We start from the raw sequence: 16,727 nt of genomic DNA on the forward strand, positions 1-16,727 counted from the left end.
TATGTAGCACTGTAATGCTGTTGTTGGAGTAGTTCATCTATAACAATGCATCATGTTAATAAGATGACCTTGTAATTTATATTGAAAATCTGAATCTACAAAGTAACAACAGCTGTCAAATACATATTGTGATATCTCCCTGTACTTTCTTTCTGCTGACCACTAGATGGCAATATTGCTGAGGACAATATTGATTTATTTATATTCATATTTCTTCATGGGGACATTCAACAGTACTTTGGCAAAAAAGAAAGGCAAAAAAATGTTAAATGCATCTCAGTTTTCCTCAGCAGATGGAGTTTTTTCTCAGTTGTAGAAACTTCAGTGAGCAACATGTCAGTTGAAAGCCAAATAAAAAACTAGTAAGTGAGTTAAGAGTTATTCTCAAACCTCTATTGGTTGCTTTATGATCAGCAAAACAGCATCAGCTAATAATGTGGACTGGATGAGTGACATTGGCGTCTTAGTTCTTAAGTGTGGCTGCATTAGAGCATGTCTTAAATACTTTTATTTTTAGCTAACAAACTACCACATAACTCAGTGGTGGGAGAGGTAGTAGCAATGAAACACTAGGGAAATACTTTGTTCCAAGTAAAAGTCCTGCATTCAAAATTTGACTTAGGCTAAGTATATAAGCAACAAAATATAGCCTGCTTAAAAAAACAAAAGGAAAAGTTGGCTGCTCATTAAGCAGAATTGGCCATTGAGGAATAATATATAACCAATGATAGCCTACTGGATTAAAATGTGTGATGCATTAAGTAAGTAAGTAAGTAAGTAAGTAAGTAAGTAAGTAAGTAAGATTTTATTTATATAGCACCTTTTAAAACGGAGTTACAAAGTGCTGTACAGGATGCGGAACCACAAAAAGGATACAGAAAAATGAAAAATAATTCAGGGAGACAAACAGTGTACAAATACAGTTAAATGCAGAAAAATAAAATAAAATAAGATAATAATACAATTACAGGCCCCTTACAAGGAAAGCAAGACGGTAGAAATGGGTTTTGAGAAGTTTTTTAAAAACCATTTACAGACTCAGCTGATCTAACAGAGGGAGTGGAGCTAAATGTAATAGATTGTTCATTTTACATACTAATAGCCTACATCATAGTTTATTTGTTGATGATATTTTGTACTATTAATCTCAATGTGAAAAGTGAAAAAGTAGGCCACACTATTTATATTATAAAGTAAAGTAACATAGAATTAAAGTAATCAAATAAAGTAGCTTCCATGCTCATCAGATCAGCACAGTGCTGAAGTAAACACACTTTGTACCAGTGTTGTCACCTTGTATTTAGTGTTTATTGTAGATCTGTCTGAAAAGTGATTGGTTACTAAAGAAAAAAAGTAGGCCACACTATTTATATTATAAAGTAAAGTAACATAGAATTAAAGTAATCAAATAAAGTAGCTTCCATGCTCATCAGTGCTGTAGTAAACACACTTTCTCCCAGTGTTGCCACCTTGTATTTAGTGTTTATTGTAGATCTGTCTGAAAAGTGATTGGTTACTAAAGTGAAAAAGTAGGCCACACTATTTATATTATAAAGTAAAGTAACAGAGAATTAAAGTAATCAAATAAAGTAGCTTCCATGCTCATCAGTGCTGTAGTAAACACACTTTGTACCAGTGTTGTCACCTTGTATTTATTGTAGATCTGTCTGAAAAGTGATTGGTTACTAAAGAAAAAAAGTAGGCCACACTATTGTAAAGTAACATAGAATTAAAGTCATCAAATAAAGTAGCTTCCATGCTCATCAGATCAGCACAGTGCTGTAGTAAACACACTTTGTCCCAGTGTTGTCACCTTGTATTTAGTGTTTATTGTAGATCTGTCTGAAAAGTGATTGGTTACTAAAGTAAAAAAGTAGGCCACACTATTTATATTGTAAAGTAAAGTAACATAGAATTAAAGTAATCAAATAAAGTAGCTTCCATGTTCATCAGTGCTGTAGTAAACACACTTTGTACCAGTGTTGTCACCTTGTATTTATTGTAGATCTGTCTGAAAAGTGATTGGTTCCTAAAGAAAAAAAAGTAGGCCACACTATTTATATTGTAAAGTAAAGTAACATAGAATTAAAGTAATCAAATAAAGTAGCTTCCATGCTCATCAGATCAGCACAGTGATGAAGTAAACACACTTTGTACCAGTGTTGTCACCTTGTATTTATTGTTTATTGTAGATCTGTCTGAAAAGTGATTAGTTCCTAAAAAAAAAAAAGTAGGCCACACTATTTATATTGTAAAGTAACATAGAATTAAAGTCATCAAATAAAGTAGCTTCCATGCTCATCAGTGCTGTAGTAAACACACTTTGTACCAGTGTTGTCACCTTGTATTTATTGTTTATTGTAGATCTGTCTGAAAAGTGATTAGTTCCTAAAAAAAAATGACTGTAATATTTATATTATAAAGTAAAGTAACACTATTTATATTGTAAAGTAACATCAAATAAAGTAGCTTCCATGCTCATCAGTGCTGTAGTAAACACACTTTCTCCCAGTGTTGTCACCTTGTATTTAGTGTTTATTGAAGCTCTGTCCCTCTGCTGCTAAAAACGAGCGCTTCCATGACGTCACTTCCCAATAACGCGGGAACATGCTAACAGCGGCTAACCCGCAGAGAGCCGCGGACAGAGGACCATCCGGGGCCGGGAACCAGCTGTCAGGACACGGTCCAGACCGCCTGAAGTCTCCGTCCACCCCGCAGTATGTAGCGTGGTCTCCTGCTCTCTCTCTGGTATGCATCCTAACCCCCAGGTCCCTCTCTCTCGGCCTTAAGCCGGACTTCACGTCGGGGTTTGTGTGTGTTTTGTTTTGTATTCGGTTGGGAGGATGAAGCTGCAGTGTGATGTCGAGGTGGTGAACCGGATGCTGCCCTCGTTTGGGATGAAAAGTCGAGGGAAGGGGAGCAGAGCGGTGCTGTCCATCGGGAAGCAGCTGGACAAGACGAGTCAACGCAGCAACATCTACATGATGATCTGCACAGCCAAAGACAGAGCAGGCTCCAAGTACAAGGTCAGTGGTGGAGGTGGTGGTGGTGCTGAAGGTGGAGTTGCATTCATGTTATGTATCCCTGGGTGTGTGACCTCTGTTGTTGTTTTTCCTCCAAATGAGGCTGATGTTATGTAGGTCTAGGTTAGTATATCTAGGTTAGTATATCATTAATCACTCAGAGTTATCTCATAGACCAGCTACTGTAACCTTTATAAAACACAGAAACAGGGACTTTTTATAAGAGCAATGGCTGCATTTGAGTATAATAAGAAATGAAGTGCCTAAAACATGAAGCTTTTTGCACTCGTATTAGTTGTTGCACTTACTGTATTTGTATCAGTTCGCTGCACTTATTGAATTTGTATTTGTTTACTGCACTTATCCTATTCGTAGTAGTTCAATTTGTAATTTATATATTTTTATAAAGAGATAAAGAGGTTTTTTTATTGTCATTGCAGTGATACAACGACATTTGTTTGGTAGCCCTCAGCCAGCCAGCAGCAGCGAACAACAAACACAATGACAACAATATACAACACAATAACAACAATAACAACAATATACAACACAATAACAACAATATACAACACAATAACAACAATATACAGATACACCCTGAGCCTTCCTCGTAGCACTTATTGCATTCGTATTAGTTGTTGCACTTACTGTATTTGTATCAGTTCGCTGCACTTATTGAATTTGTATTTGTTTACTGCACTTATCCTATTCGTAGTAGTTTGTAGCACTTATTATATTCGGATTAGTCTGTTGCAATTATTGTTCTCGTAGTAATTTGCCTCTGCACTATACTTTTGCTCTGGTTTATGCTTTTAGATGCTTGTTTAAGAAAGGAGATGCACTTATGACTTCTGGTGACTAGTAGTTCTCTTGAATACCTATGTTGAATACACTTCCTGTAAGTCTCTTTGGATAAAAGCGTCTGCTAAATGACTGTAATGTAATGTAATGTAATGTAATGAAGCTGCATTACACAGTACCACAGTACAGTACTATAAACCTTTTATAACTTTGGTGGATCAGTATACGTAGGATCTGTTTGTACTTAGTCCTTAATAGTCCGTCCATCCAGGAAGGGAACAAAACCCCCTTTTTCAGCAGGCATTTGCTAAATTTGTTGACTTGAGTTGGAAAGTTTCTATTTGAAAAAGACTTAAAAAGGATAAGAATAGTAAATAACCATTCAGTCATGAATCCTGTCCATATTGTAACTGACCTCAAGAGAATGAACCCCCCTCCTCTCCTTTATTGGTGTTGTATGTTTGTAGTGCTATATATATTTGTGTTTGAGTTAATGAACCCGTTGACACGGTTATGTTTGGCTCCTTAAACTATCATTTAAAAAATATGTATCTGAATGCAAAGGGGCTGAATAAACATTCCTTGAATCGAATTTAACATTTTGATGCAAATCATTGTGCATCCAGTGTATAGGTCACATTATAACAAAGCATTTACATGCTGCACTCCTCTTAGCTCTTTCAATAAGTATAGTTTAATAAGACAGTAAATGAGTTGATCTTCATGTCATATTGTTTGTCAGATTTATATAGTAACTTTTTGAAATTGACAGCATTAAAACCTTGCATTAGCAACACATTCCAGCACCTTTTACTGTGTTTGTGGTTTTCAGTTAACTCAAACCCATGCCACTTAATACATTTACTTTTTATTTGTCTATTTATTTTATTCATCAGCTTCTGATTTAAAACGCCATAGCTCTGTAAAAATATACGCCTGCATGTTGACAAAAAAGCTTTCTGTATTCCGGTCTACACATGTTGAGGCAGTGAATCACTCTTGGTTGAACAGTAATGTGTACCCGCCCTGTTGTTGTGTCATGTATTTTTCCATCACTGACATTTGCCAACTTTCTCTTGCAGCTCAAAGACAACATAGAGAAGTTCTTTACTTGGTTTGTGGAGGAAGGAAAGGCCACTGTGAGACTAAAGGAGCCTGCTGTTGACATTTGTATGAGCAAGGTACGACTTCCACCGTGGTGTAATTACAGTCTGAGAATAACAGTGTTTATCAGTGAGGACTGGTTGTTTGGTTTTTTTAAACCACATTTTCAGGTTTCTGATGATGCAACTCCATTCTTATTTCCTTGGAAAAAAATGTCACATGACTCCACCTCCTCGTTAATCAACTAGACAGACACATTCAGTTGTTTTGACTGCAGCTGATGCCTGGACAGTCGCCATAGCAGCCTCATTGTTTCCAGTTGCTGTAAAGCCCTCCTCGCTGTTTTGAGGGCCGTGGTGACCTTTCACTTAGATTCTAACATTGTTCAACTTGCAATGTTGAAAAGAAATGCACTCGCACACACACACACACACACACACAGGGCAGGTGAGCAGGTGGAACTGAATTTTCCTACATTGCTGGAAATGTGTAAACCAAACTTAAATTAGCCTACAGGCCCACCATGTTTTAATCATAAATAAATTGGCCATACATTTAAATGAACACCCTGATATGTCTTTTGGGTGTTTTCTTTGTTGAGGGTCTATTACTTTGGACTGCATGGGATTGTTCAGGTCTTCACCAAATTGTATCTAATCCCTGTCCTTTACATCCTGAGTCACTCACCTTTCTGTTCAGAATCATAAAGTTCACCACATACATTCAAACGAAGTGTGTCAAGATATTCCAGGCCAGTAAATTTAGGTTAGATATTTCAAGGAATCTAGTCATACACAACCACCTGAGAAGATACTATGAGGCTGCTTTTCTTCCTCTTACCTATGAATCCATTAATCCACCTGTATCTTCATTTATCAATTTATTTGTAGGCTGATGCAAATAGCTTAAAGAACTTCCTCTCAGCCGCTCGTCTGGCGGACAGAGGAAGCGACGCGAGTAGCCTTCCTCTCTCCACGCTCACTCCTGTACGCGCCAGAGACGTAGAGCAACCCAAGAAGAAGCTCACCATCGTCTCCAAGAAGGACTACCCCCTCACCTCCAACTTCCCCTACTCTCTGGAGCAGCTGCAAGTCTCCTACTGCAAACTGTCACGGGTGGACATGCGGATGCTGTCTCTTAAAGGTAGAGTGAGCTGGCGGAGTTGTTGGCTGCACACTGTAATTTCTGTTTTGTCCTATAGTGTTTGATTTACATTTCTGCTCTTCATTCCCTTTTTGTTTATATTGGGAAGATTAGAGGGCATTAATACGTTAAAGGTTGATGAGTTTAACTTTATGCAATACTAAATAGCTGGATTATCCCTTTTTAAATTGTGGTATTTTTCTTTGTTTTTGTTTTTTTGCAGCTCTCCGCAAGCTAGACCTCAGCAACAACCACATCAAGAAACTCCCCGCCACCATCGGTGACCTCAGCTGCCTCTCCGAGCTCATCCTCCACAACAACCACCTGGAAGCCTTCAGCGAGGCCCTCTGCCTGTCCACCCTGCAGCGGACCCTCCAGCTCCTGGACCTCAGCCAGAATCGACTGCAGACCCTCCCCGCTCAGTTCTGCCAGCTCAAAGAACTGGTGAACCTCAAGCTGGACGACAACGAGCTCGTCTGTTTGCCGTTCCACGTGGGCCGGCACTCCAAGCTGAGGTTCCTGTCGGCGGCGCACAACCAGCTCACTATGTTGCCCTCTGACTTCCGGAAGCTCAGTCTGGAGAACCTGGACCTGTTTGGGAATCCGTTTGTCCAACCTAACCCTTTTGACCACACAATGAATCTTACATTCCCACTTCCACTTCAAGAGCTGGCTTCCAGAGCTGTGTCCAACCTCAGGTAAGAAACAACAAACATGCCCCGTGTATCGTTCTGTATCTTCACTGTGGTTCTTACAGCAACCTCCTAACTGTATCCTTTGTGATTCACCTCACAGGTTACCATACGGACCTCACCTCATCCCTGCCCACTTGTGTCGGGACCTTGAAGTAGGCAAGATGTGCGACTGCGGCCGGGTCTGCATCAATTTCTACATCAAGACGGCGGTCAGCATGAACCTGCACCAGGTCTCTCACACAGTGGTCCTGGTGGACGACATGGGGGGCACAGAGGCTCCGGTGCAGCAGCACTTCTGCTCCCTCTCTTGCTACTCCGAGTTTTTAGACAACTCGCTCCAGAGAGGAATCAGATGAGGAACAACAAACTCTTTCGTTTGCCAGGAAACACACCGACTGCTGGAAATTGCTGTGGATTTTGCAACGGTTTGCAAGTTAAGATAAACTGTTGGAGGATACAGTTTTCCGGTAATGCCTTTAAATGAAAAGGAGAATATTGACTCTTTTAGGTTTTTTTTAAAAGTGCTTGAATCAGCCTGTTTTACACTTACAGTCAACTCATAATGCACTTCCTTACATACCTGCTCCATCTGTTACTGAATAGCACTGACTCTATGTAATGACAGCAGGAAGCCACACTGACACAACATGACAGTTTGCCATTGCTGCTGGTAAATGTCATACATCGTCTTTTCTGTTCTTCCTGCCTCTCAGAGCAAACTGCAGGCTCCCCTACTGACCTACTTCTACAAGGCAGGGGAATAAATCAAATTAGATTAATTGAGAGTTTCTTCCTGAACACAGTGCCTCTGGGTCCGTGAGCATTGGCCAAAGGGAGTTGTTTTTTACAGTGCTGATGACCCACAATTTTTATATTCATGTGAAAAATAAAATAAAAGTATTCATCATGTTGTCATAAGTAGTTTATTTGGAGACATTTAAATGATTTGTGTCATGCATTTGAGTTAAGTAAATTAAGATTCTCAGGTTTTGAGAATATGAACACTTAATATTGTTGTATTTAACAATATAACTTTCATTCAAACTTGCTGTAATAAACAAAAAAAAAAACAACCTCCTCTAAACCCTCAGTCCAGGTCATACATCAGGGAGTTTTGGAAGATGAACCCAGCAGATGTGGAATGGTCACTGATGATCTTTTCGTTTCCATCTTTATCAATTTCCCTCAATAACACAGGTGGTGGCTTGTTGTCTTGCTCTGGTTTGAGGATTTGCACCGTCGGCAGGTCGTCTTGGTCTATATTCTTACCCTCCTGCTGCTCTCCTGAACCCATGAACGGCTCCTCTGTGACCATGTTTCCTGAAATGCAGCAGTCCTCTATGTCGTTCTGGCTCTGAGGTTCGGCAGCCGTGGACGTTTGGGATTCCTCACTTGAACTGAGATTTAGAAATGCAGCGTCTGTTTCCACCTACAACAGAAAAATACAAGCAGTTTAGTTTGACCACACACGGTAACATTCTCGTCTACACAATTTATGATTTTTCAGGGTATATCTCACCTTCTCTCTGATTTCTGAAGTCTTCATTTTGGGTGATGAGTCCAAACAAGAGCTCGGATTGACATCTCCCTCTATTTCAGTGATTAAAACAGGGAATGAGTTTTCTTCCTCAGCAGAAACATCGACAGTATCCCTCTGAAAACTTAGACCAGAGTCCTCGTTATCTTCAAGTTGCTGCCTTTTCTGTAGGTTAGAGTCTCCAACCTCTTTTTCATTTTCCTGTTTCTGTTCTTTCAATATCTCCTCAACATCTTCTTGGCCTTTTCTTTCCTGCTTTTCCAATTTTGCCTCTTCCCCCAAACCAATTTTCTCTTCTTCACTATTTTCTCCTTCCCGTGTTTCCTTCTCACCCTCTACCCTTTCCTCTCCGGCTACACCTTCCTCGCCGTCCCTCATCTGCTCCCCTCCTTTCTCATGACCTCTTTCACCCTCTTTTTCAACTTCCTCCACCCTTGTCTGCTGCCTTAAATCCTCCTCGACAGCTCTCTGCTCCTCCTCGCTTCCCTTGCTGTCCCTCTCCTCCTCCTTCCACATATCCTTTTCGTCCACCTCCCTTTTCTCCTCCTGACTCTCATCATCACTAACACAAGTCTGAGCAGACCCTACAGTGAAATCCAAAGCTTCATCAGAAGGAAGAACAGACAGTGTGACTGTGAGCTGTCCTCTCTGTTTGTTGAACTTGGCCTGTCCTTTGTCTTCATCCACAGGGTAGGCTAAGGGCAGCTCCAGTCTGTAGGCTGGTTTCTTGGACGCCAGCAGCAGCTGTTTCTCTTTTACCTCAAGGCTGGCGTCTGAAGCCGCCTTCAGAAGCGGCATGTCGATGGTGACCACTATCTCTTTGGGCCTGGGGCTTTGGGCAGAGTCTCTGGCGTATCTGAAGTCCTGTAGATCCACAAAAGATCGATATTTTACCGTGTAGTTTGGCTCGGTGGGCTCTCTGACTTTCTCAGGCTGAACGCTGTAGCCTTTAGGTTTAGCATCACTGCTGCTTTTTTTTGCTGCAGGTGATTTTGTGGGCTTCACTTGCAGGGAGGTGGTAGGTCTTTTTTCATCTGGGTATGGGAACGCAAGAGGGTCCGGCTCCTCTGGGGGCTCCTTGGATTTGTATCCAGGTATGGGTTTCCGGATGACACAAGGCTGAGGGGCCCCCTTGTATTTTGTACTCATCTCCCTCACATTGTTTTTGTCCAGAGTCACTTTGAAAGCATCCTGGATCCCCTGAATGGCTGTGCCGTCCACCATGTCCATGAATCTCTTGTTTTTGCTTGCAATGTGCACCGTGTCAGGGTGGAAAACCACATCGTAGATCATGATCTTGTTCCCTTTGGGGTCTGTGTCCTGTCTCCCTGGGGGCAGAGTGTGAGGCAGGGACCAGGTCTGTCCTCTGAGCCCGTCCTCCGACACCCCTCCTTTACACTCAGGCTTCCCCACGTTTTCACTGGAGCAGACATTGATGAAACACTTCTGCTTGCCGTTCACACTGGTCCTGAGAGACCTGAACGGATGCGGGTGGATAAACTCAATGGTGTTTCCTCTCTCCTGCTCCAACACTTTGATCTCCTCTTCATACCTTTTCTTATTCTCGGGGTCCGATAATTCGTGTGCGTAATCACGCAGCATTTTCCCAAAAGTCTCATCTCTGAGGGCTTTAGTCAGCCTGTCGACTTCATCAACCGTCATGTTCAGTTCTCTCAGCTTCTCTCCGACCTCCACCATGATGGCTGTTGTGTTGATGTAACTATAGCAACGCGAAAGGCTTTGGTGCAACAAGGAAACACTTCCCCTGTGAAACACTTTGTTTGCCTTGCTTAGATCCGACAGGATTTGATAAATAATGAAAATGATTTACTGAATAAATATAATCATAAGAATCTTTTAAAAAGTACAGTAGCAGTCAAAAGTTTGGACACACCTTCTCATTCAACTACTTATCTAAAATATAAAACATATTCTGGTTTGTTGAGCATTTGTTTGTTTACCACATAATTCCAGATGTGTTCCTTCATAGTTTGGATGTCTTCAATATTAATCTACAATGTAGAAAAAAATAAAATAAAGAAATAAAGAAAAAACATTGACTGGTACTGTATATTTAATTTAGTTCAAAATAATAGTTGAACAAAATGAAGTAGTATGATGGATGATAAAGACCCACACCTGCAGTGTCTTGATTGTGTTTTGTTGTTTAATGATTGATTATTCATTACATATATTTTTTTAATTACCTCTGACATTTCAAACGTAAATATATTGATCTAAATACCCTCACATGTATTTGAATATGTCGTGCATTAACAGGTTGAATGGGTAATATATGAAGAATAGCTTAGAAAAAACAAGTAGGCTGCATTATGTTTTGAGAGTAAACTAGACAGCTCCTAATCTATGTCTAGTCTAATCTAATGTGAAAACCACTCACTGTTATTGCCAATTTGACAATAATAAGGTAAACTGTCGGTTGTCATGTTTTGACATTAATATTATCCTCATTATATCGTTGATATGCCTATATTTCTATGCATAAAAACATGTATAAAACAAGAAATAATAACACACTTGGGAGCACACATTTTAATGACAAGTAATTTGGATTGTGAATGTATTTAGCTTTTTAGTTGAAATTCCCTTTTAATTAATATTCTGTTCTGTCAGAATATATTAAGTCCTGCAGACAAAACGTCTGTTGGTTTAGGTTTTTAATAAAAAGTAATTTTATTGCAAATAACATAAATAAATGTACACAATCCAGAAAAGAAAATGTTGGCAATGAGCAACTAACTATGATGTTCTAGTGTAAATAAATGAAATGAAGTGAATTCGCCGCCAGAGGTCGCTGTGGATCACTGCTCAAGTGGCACACAGCCAGTGAATAAGTCGGTCAGTAAGGCAAAGGGGCGGGTGTGCAGGAAAGAGAAGTGATTGGTCGCACCCCCAACAGTTCATATTCCTCACTGTGTGATTGGAAGTGCTGTGTTAACACTGGGTGTGGGACCACTGCTTATGAATGTGTGGGTGAGAGGGAGAGGATGGAGTCAGCACACAGAACCACTCTGTGATCCAGCAGCATCCTAACGGTTTCTTTTTTAATTATTTACTTTATAAATTTTCCACTTGCATCCTCTCAATTTCTCCAGCTGAAAATGTCTTCTATGTCATTCATTTAATCAATTCAAGGATGGTCTAGACTTTATGAACAAGCATAACCTTCCCCTATAATTTGTTCATTTCGTATATACATTTACTACATTACTGCATAACCTGTTTACATCAAAGTCTACACAATAAACTGAGACTGTTCCCTTGTCTGTAGCTTTTAGGTAACCTTTCTGATGTCTTATCCTTCCGTATAAGACATCAGAAAGGTAAAACAATGCACAAAGAATTACTCACTTAATCGTTTCTTTTATTACAAATATGTATTAAATAATATGTAAAGTTAGACAGGGAGATACAATCAAGGTATAATCATAGTACTGATGGTTAATATTCATATGCACTATTTTGTGCCTTTACAATCTATAATAAGATTTTCTTACCCAAATGTATTTTTTTATATGTATTTGTATCAGCGTTGTTGGAGGGAACCTGAGAACTACGAATATCATTGCCAACGAGGGCTTCACTGTAATTGTTGCGCATCTGACATTACTAAGAACTTCAACCTGTAATCACTAACCACAAAAACAAGCAATGTTTGCCAAATGATACCAGACTGGTAAGAGATTTTCACCGACTAAAACTGAGTTTATTGTGCAACAGTCACACCGCCTCCTTGTCCCCATGTGACAGTGCTGGATGGGCTCAAGTGATCAGTTAATAAACTCTCAAACAAGGTAAACAAATCTGTCCTGTCTGCTGACTCATCAACAATCTGGCTCTGAGTTAATGAACAGGACACAATGTCCCTAGATGGTTTTACCAAAGATCTTTTATAACAGCAAAAATTCATTCAGTCAGTTGACCATGAGAGGGCGGTGGTGGGGGGAGTCACACTGTGACGCACACAGGATGTGGGCAGACACCACTCAGGGAAAGATCGCTGACTATATCTAGATCCCACACTTAGTTTTTCCTTATAAGACATCAGAATGGTCAAAAAATGCACAAAGAATTACTCACTTAATCGGTTTTTTTATTACAAATATGTATTAAATAATATGAAAAGTTAGACAGGGAGATATAATCAAGGTATAATCATAGTACTGGTGGTTAATATTCATATAGTTTTGCATGTTTTCCCAAATATATCAAATAAATGCATTTCATAGTACAACAAACAATACATTCAGAGACAAATATATATATCAGTATCAACACAAACAAAGAGAAAGTGTTGTAGGAGGGGTGGAAGGTGAAATGTATAAGACAAACTTCATACAAAGGCTTTGGCAAGAGTGCATTGATATTATCAAATATATCAAAGTAAACAAAATAATCCTTTAAAGAAAAAATACATGTACAAATGAGCAAAGTAGAAAGGAAAAAAAGAGTCCAGTGCATGTTTTTCTGTCATTCCCATGAGTAAAATGGCAGCAGCCTTGTGTGCTTGGCTGCTCCCTGCGTCCCTGTGGTATCTTGGGAGTGGGTAGGATGGCAGCGTTCATTGTCTACTTTGAGCCGGCAGGTACCAGCATGCTTAGTGTGGCGAGGCCGGGCTTTGAGGGAGGTGTTTTGCCCGCAGCCATTTTGTTCAGGCTCCGAACATCTGCCTGCCAGGAGGGCATCTTCTTTGTGGTCATGTGGCGGCGGGCGTGTTTGGTGAGGTGATCACTGCGCATGAATCGCCGGTCGCACACGGGACACACAAACTTCTTCTCACCCGTATGTGTCCGCCGGTGACGGGAGAGCTCATCGGAGCGGGCGAACCTCTTTTCGCAGCCTTCCCAGCTGCAGCTGAAAGGCTTCTCACCTAAGGGAGGGAAACAAGGAGAGCAGGGAGTCAGCGGGTGAGTCAAACTACAGTCATAAAAAACTTCACTCTGACGTGCCTGAGATAAAACAATGAGCTCACTTCTCTTCTCATCAAGAATAACAAGGCCAAGAAAGGAATGTCCTACTAAACAGGATGCAACACTCATCTGTGGTCCCAATTTTATTTTCACATCCTCACGACTATCAACCAAACCAAAAACTTATGTACGCAGTTAACCCTCACCTGTGTGTGTTCTGAGGTGAGCTTTGAGGTGGGAGCTCTTAAAATATGTCTTCCTGCAGCCGGGGAAGGTGCAGACATAGTTCCTCCTGCGGGAAAAGTCCATCTTTGTTGCTGTTGTGCCGCAGCTGGGCCCCGCTGGCACGTACACAGGGGCCGGGGCCAGAGGTAGCAGCTTGGTGTTGCCCAGAGTCATGACAGTCTGAGGGCAGTGAGGGGCCTGAGAGATAGAGGACTGAGGGAGGACCAGCATCACCGTGCCCTGGGGCATCGCTGAGCCCATGATGAGGGACTGCTGAACGGGGGCTCCGTTAGCTGAGGCCGGCTGGGGGAGGATGGGTGTGGAGGCGGTCCGAATCCCATTATTGGATGTCTGAACCGCACCCGGGATGAAGGCTGAGATTATACCCGATTGGCTGCTGACAGGGAACATCTGGCAGATGATTTGAGGGCTGGGGATTGAGGGCGGGGACAGGGCCGCGGGAGCAGAGGGAGTGGGTGGGCTGCTTCGCGGTTGCATATTGACAGGAGTGGGGGTGGAGACACTGTTCAAACAGGGATTTGAGGGAATAGCGTGCCGCTCCGTTGTTGAGGTGAATAATGTGGGTGTGATAGAAGCAAGAGTAGATGGAGGTGTGGTTATCCACTCAGTCTTTGTAATACGCTGCTGCTGCTGCTGCTGCTGCTGCTGCAGTTGTTGCTGCAGGCAGACCGTTACTGTGTCTCTGGTGCTCTTTGGATTGGGGGCCACTGGAATGCGGTGTTGGCAGGGGGTGCTGTCTGCGGTGTGGCGGATGACGCTGGTCGCCATGGCTCTGCAGGGCTGTGGCTGAGGTGGGAGGGAGGAGGGCGTCTTTCCGGCAACGGGTGCCGGGACAGGTTGATGGAGGCCGGACCCGCAGTGTTGGGAGGACACAGCCAGGCCGGAGCTCGACTGGAGCGCTGTGATTGACGCCTCGACAAAGCTGGGGCTATGAGGGGGGTCATACACTGGAAAAGGAAGGGGGGGGGGGGACATTAGAAGATTTAACCAGTGTGCCCTGATGCCGTGGTAATAAGGAGGGTGTCACTAGATTTAAAGTGTTTGCAGAGACAAGGATCACAAGTGGCAAGCAGGTACACACAAGACTAATGATCACTCTGGGTTCTAAAGAGCTATAAACTGTGATTTTTACGACTCTGCCTCTGAGAGGAGACGCTCTGTCTGAAGGTCAAACCACCTTTAAGTATCATGACTTTTCCTGCTGCAGCACCTCTCACCTGCCCGAGTCTCATATAATAAACCATGATCCAAAACTTATCATTACACAATCACTTTAAAAGGCCTTATGGTCTAATGGAAACCTCGGGTGTTCTCTCCGGTGTGTTTACTAGACAAACATTAGTAATCTAAATGGTTTCACAGCTGTAAATAACAGGGGGGGGGGCAGAACTTGATGCTGCAGATCTGACGTACAGCATGAAAAGTCACTTACCAGGGAGGAGAGGGACACAAAGTCCTTCGGGGGCTCTGGAAGTTCTGACGGCATCAGGGAGTCACAAGAGTCCGACGCTGGGGTGAGGGGTCTGGGCTTGCAAGGGGTCGGCCTGCTGCTGCCGAGGAAGTGGCCCTGGCCCCAGGAGCTCATGCACACCAGGGCTTCAGCTGCCTCCAGGTCGGTGTACTCCAGGCCACAGGTTCCACTGGGGACAGACTGTTCGCTGTCATGTCTCCTTCTCTTTGCGTAGGACCCGCAATGATCCATATACTCAGCCTGAAAGGAACAATGAACAAACTTCAGACAAAGGAAGCAAAGTGAAAGTACTTCAATGTTGCCACATTATTTGGTTATCAGGGTTATTTTCAACTGAGTGATTCGCTTTGGTGATGAACTTTGACCCAGGTCTGATCACTGCATGAATTAAATTAAAGATTTTTTATTGTGTTAACTGGAATGGGGGGGGGGACTATTTCCAGGCATCATCTGCTCTGCCACTGTTCCTCAATCTAGAGTTCCCATCCAAACTGCACGATTCTGCCCATAAGGGAGATGGGGTGGAGGTGGGGGTGGGTGGTGTTGGTGACTACACCCCAACCCAGCGTGCACTGCCTTTGGCTCGGAGCCAGGACGCCTCCCATTGCCAAATATAGACCAAACAGTGACGTGCTGCGGAGATGAGCAATGTGAAATCCCCATTAAGCGGTTCGCATCAGGAAGTAACTTCATCTCGTTACGTTATAACTTTATTACACATTTTTACAGTGAACAAAACAAATAACCAGATTTAACAATTTGTCAACACCTTGTTTAAATTAAATATATTTTTAGATGAGCACAGATAAAGGCAATTACTTTTTTAAAGAGCAAGTGAAAGTAAATTATTGCAAATATTTAAATGTAGTATGGTTGATTAGGTATTTGATATTAATTTTTTTATTAATATATGTTGAATAAGCTTTACTGAAATATAAATTAAGTAAACAAGTGAATGTGACTAATAAATAAATGTCGCGCCCAAATTAAAGTAATGTAAACAGTGAAACATTATAATAATAATAATAAACTTACCCCGTTTGAGTCCATTTGTGTAAATGTGCGCGATGGCATGGAGGAAAACAATGTCTTAATATCACTGCGGGGTTGTCAGAGCCGTGCAGAACAAAGAGGGTTGAGGTCTGACTCCCTTTTCTCTCAGCTGTGTGTGTAAAACACGGGGTGGAGGAGAAAAAAAAGGAAAACAAAACTAACAACACGCACTAGCGGGGTGGCAACACGGAGCCAATCAGAATCGAGTGTGTGCAGAGCCGCAGCCAATGGGAGAGCAGGGAGCGCATGAACAGTGCGTGATCGCCGGACGGTTGGAGGAAAGAGGGTGCGTGGCCGTTGGTGGGCGTGCCCGTGAGAGTCAGCAGTGTCAGGGTAAACCCGATGAACTGCCATACACGAACTAGGCGAAAGGTCGATCGAGTCTATGCTGCGTTCACGGGCTGTGGGAATAATGCCTTTAGAAGTCAGCCAGAGAAGAATTTTTTTTACCGGTCCAAAGATAAAGAGATAAAGAGGTTTTTTTATTGTCATTGCAGTGATACAACGAGATTTGTTTGGTAGCCCTCAGCCAGCCAGCAGCAGCGAACAACAAACACAATAACAACAATATACAACACAATAACAACAATATACAGATAGAAATACACAAAGGGAATGAAAATTTTCATTTGCAATCCCTTTGCAATTCCCTTTGCAATTTTCATTCCCTATCTGTATTTCAATTTGTAATTTATATATTTTTATAAAGAGATAAAGAGGTTT

The 16,727-nt window shown here is 41.9% G+C and overlaps 3 protein-coding genes across 3 annotated transcripts; 1 reads left to right on the forward strand and 2 right to left on the reverse strand.

The window, feature by feature from the left end:
- The first annotated feature begins 2,579 nt into the window (after positions 1–2,579).
- lrr1 (leucine rich repeat protein 1) lies at positions 2,580–7,670 on the forward strand. Its single transcript, XM_054614229.1, has 5 exons — positions 2,580–3,026; positions 4,907–5,005; positions 5,819–6,071; positions 6,295–6,769; positions 6,867–7,670. The coding sequence occupies exons 1-5, from the start codon at positions 2,844–2,846 to the stop codon at positions 7,120–7,122; spliced, it is 1,266 nt and encodes a 421-aa protein (XP_054470204.1). The 5' UTR covers positions 2,580–2,843; the 3' UTR covers positions 7,123–7,670.
- A 183-nt stretch (positions 7,671–7,853) lies between these two features.
- On the reverse strand, positions 7,854–10,024 carry dnaaf2 (dynein axonemal assembly factor 2). Its single transcript, XM_054614385.1, has 2 exons — positions 8,286–10,024; positions 7,854–8,195 (listed from the first exon to the last, which is right to left on the reverse strand). The coding sequence occupies exons 1-2, from the start codon at positions 9,999–10,001 to the stop codon at positions 7,854–7,856; spliced, it is 2,058 nt and encodes a 685-aa protein (XP_054470360.1). The 5' UTR covers positions 10,002–10,024.
- Positions 10,025–12,359: 2,335 nt separating this feature from the next.
- Positions 12,360–16,117, reverse strand: LOC129103790 (Krueppel-like factor 11). Its single transcript, XM_054614386.1, has 4 exons — positions 15,987–16,117; positions 14,909–15,191; positions 13,441–14,427; positions 12,360–13,194 (listed from the first exon to the last, which is right to left on the reverse strand). Exons 1-4 carry the CDS (start codon positions 16,023–16,025, stop codon positions 12,893–12,895), a joined length of 1,611 nt encoding a protein of 536 aa, XP_054470361.1. The 5' UTR covers positions 16,026–16,117; the 3' UTR covers positions 12,360–12,892.
- Positions 16,118–16,727: the final 610 nt, after the last annotated feature.

The sequence above is a fragment of the Anoplopoma fimbria genome, chromosome 15 (assembly GCF_027596085.1).
Source record: "Anoplopoma fimbria isolate UVic2021 breed Golden Eagle Sablefish chromosome 15, Afim_UVic_2022, whole genome shotgun sequence".
In the NCBI taxonomy this organism is placed as follows: Eukaryota; Metazoa; Chordata; class Actinopteri; order Perciformes; family Anoplopomatidae; genus Anoplopoma; species Anoplopoma fimbria.

Bases quoted from the DNA above. Each gene is read 5' to 3' on its own strand.
- lrr1 (XM_054614229.1), top strand. From the start codon at position 2,844: ATGAAGCTGCAGTGTGATGTCGAGGTGGTGAACCGGATGCTGCCCTCG. The intron at 6,072-6,294 runs GTAGAGTGAGCT...GTTTTTTTGCAG, and splicing joins GCGGATGCTGTCTCTTAAAG to CTCTCCGCAAGCTAGACCTC. The intron at 6,770-6,866 runs GTAAGAAACAAC...TTCACCTCACAG, and splicing joins AGAGCTGTGTCCAACCTCAG to GTTACCATACGGACCTCACC.
- dnaaf2 (XM_054614385.1), bottom strand. From the start codon at position 10,001: ATGGTGGAGGTCGGAGAGAAGCTGAGAGAACTGAACATGACGGTTGAT. The intron at 8,196-8,285 runs GTGAGATATACC...TTTCTGTTGTAG, and splicing joins CTTCAGAAATCAGAGAGAAG to GTGGAAACAGACGCTGCATT.
- LOC129103790 (XM_054614386.1), bottom strand. From the start codon at position 16,025: ATGCCATCGCGCACATTTACACAAATGGACTCAAACGGG. The intron at 15,192-15,986 runs GTAAGTTTATTA...TGTTCCTTTCAG, and splicing joins CACAAATGGACTCAAACGGG to GCTGAGTATATGGATCATTG. The intron at 13,195-13,440 runs GTGAGGGTTAAC...TCCCTCCCTTAG, and splicing joins TCACCTCAGAACACACACAG to GTGAGAAGCCTTTCAGCTGC.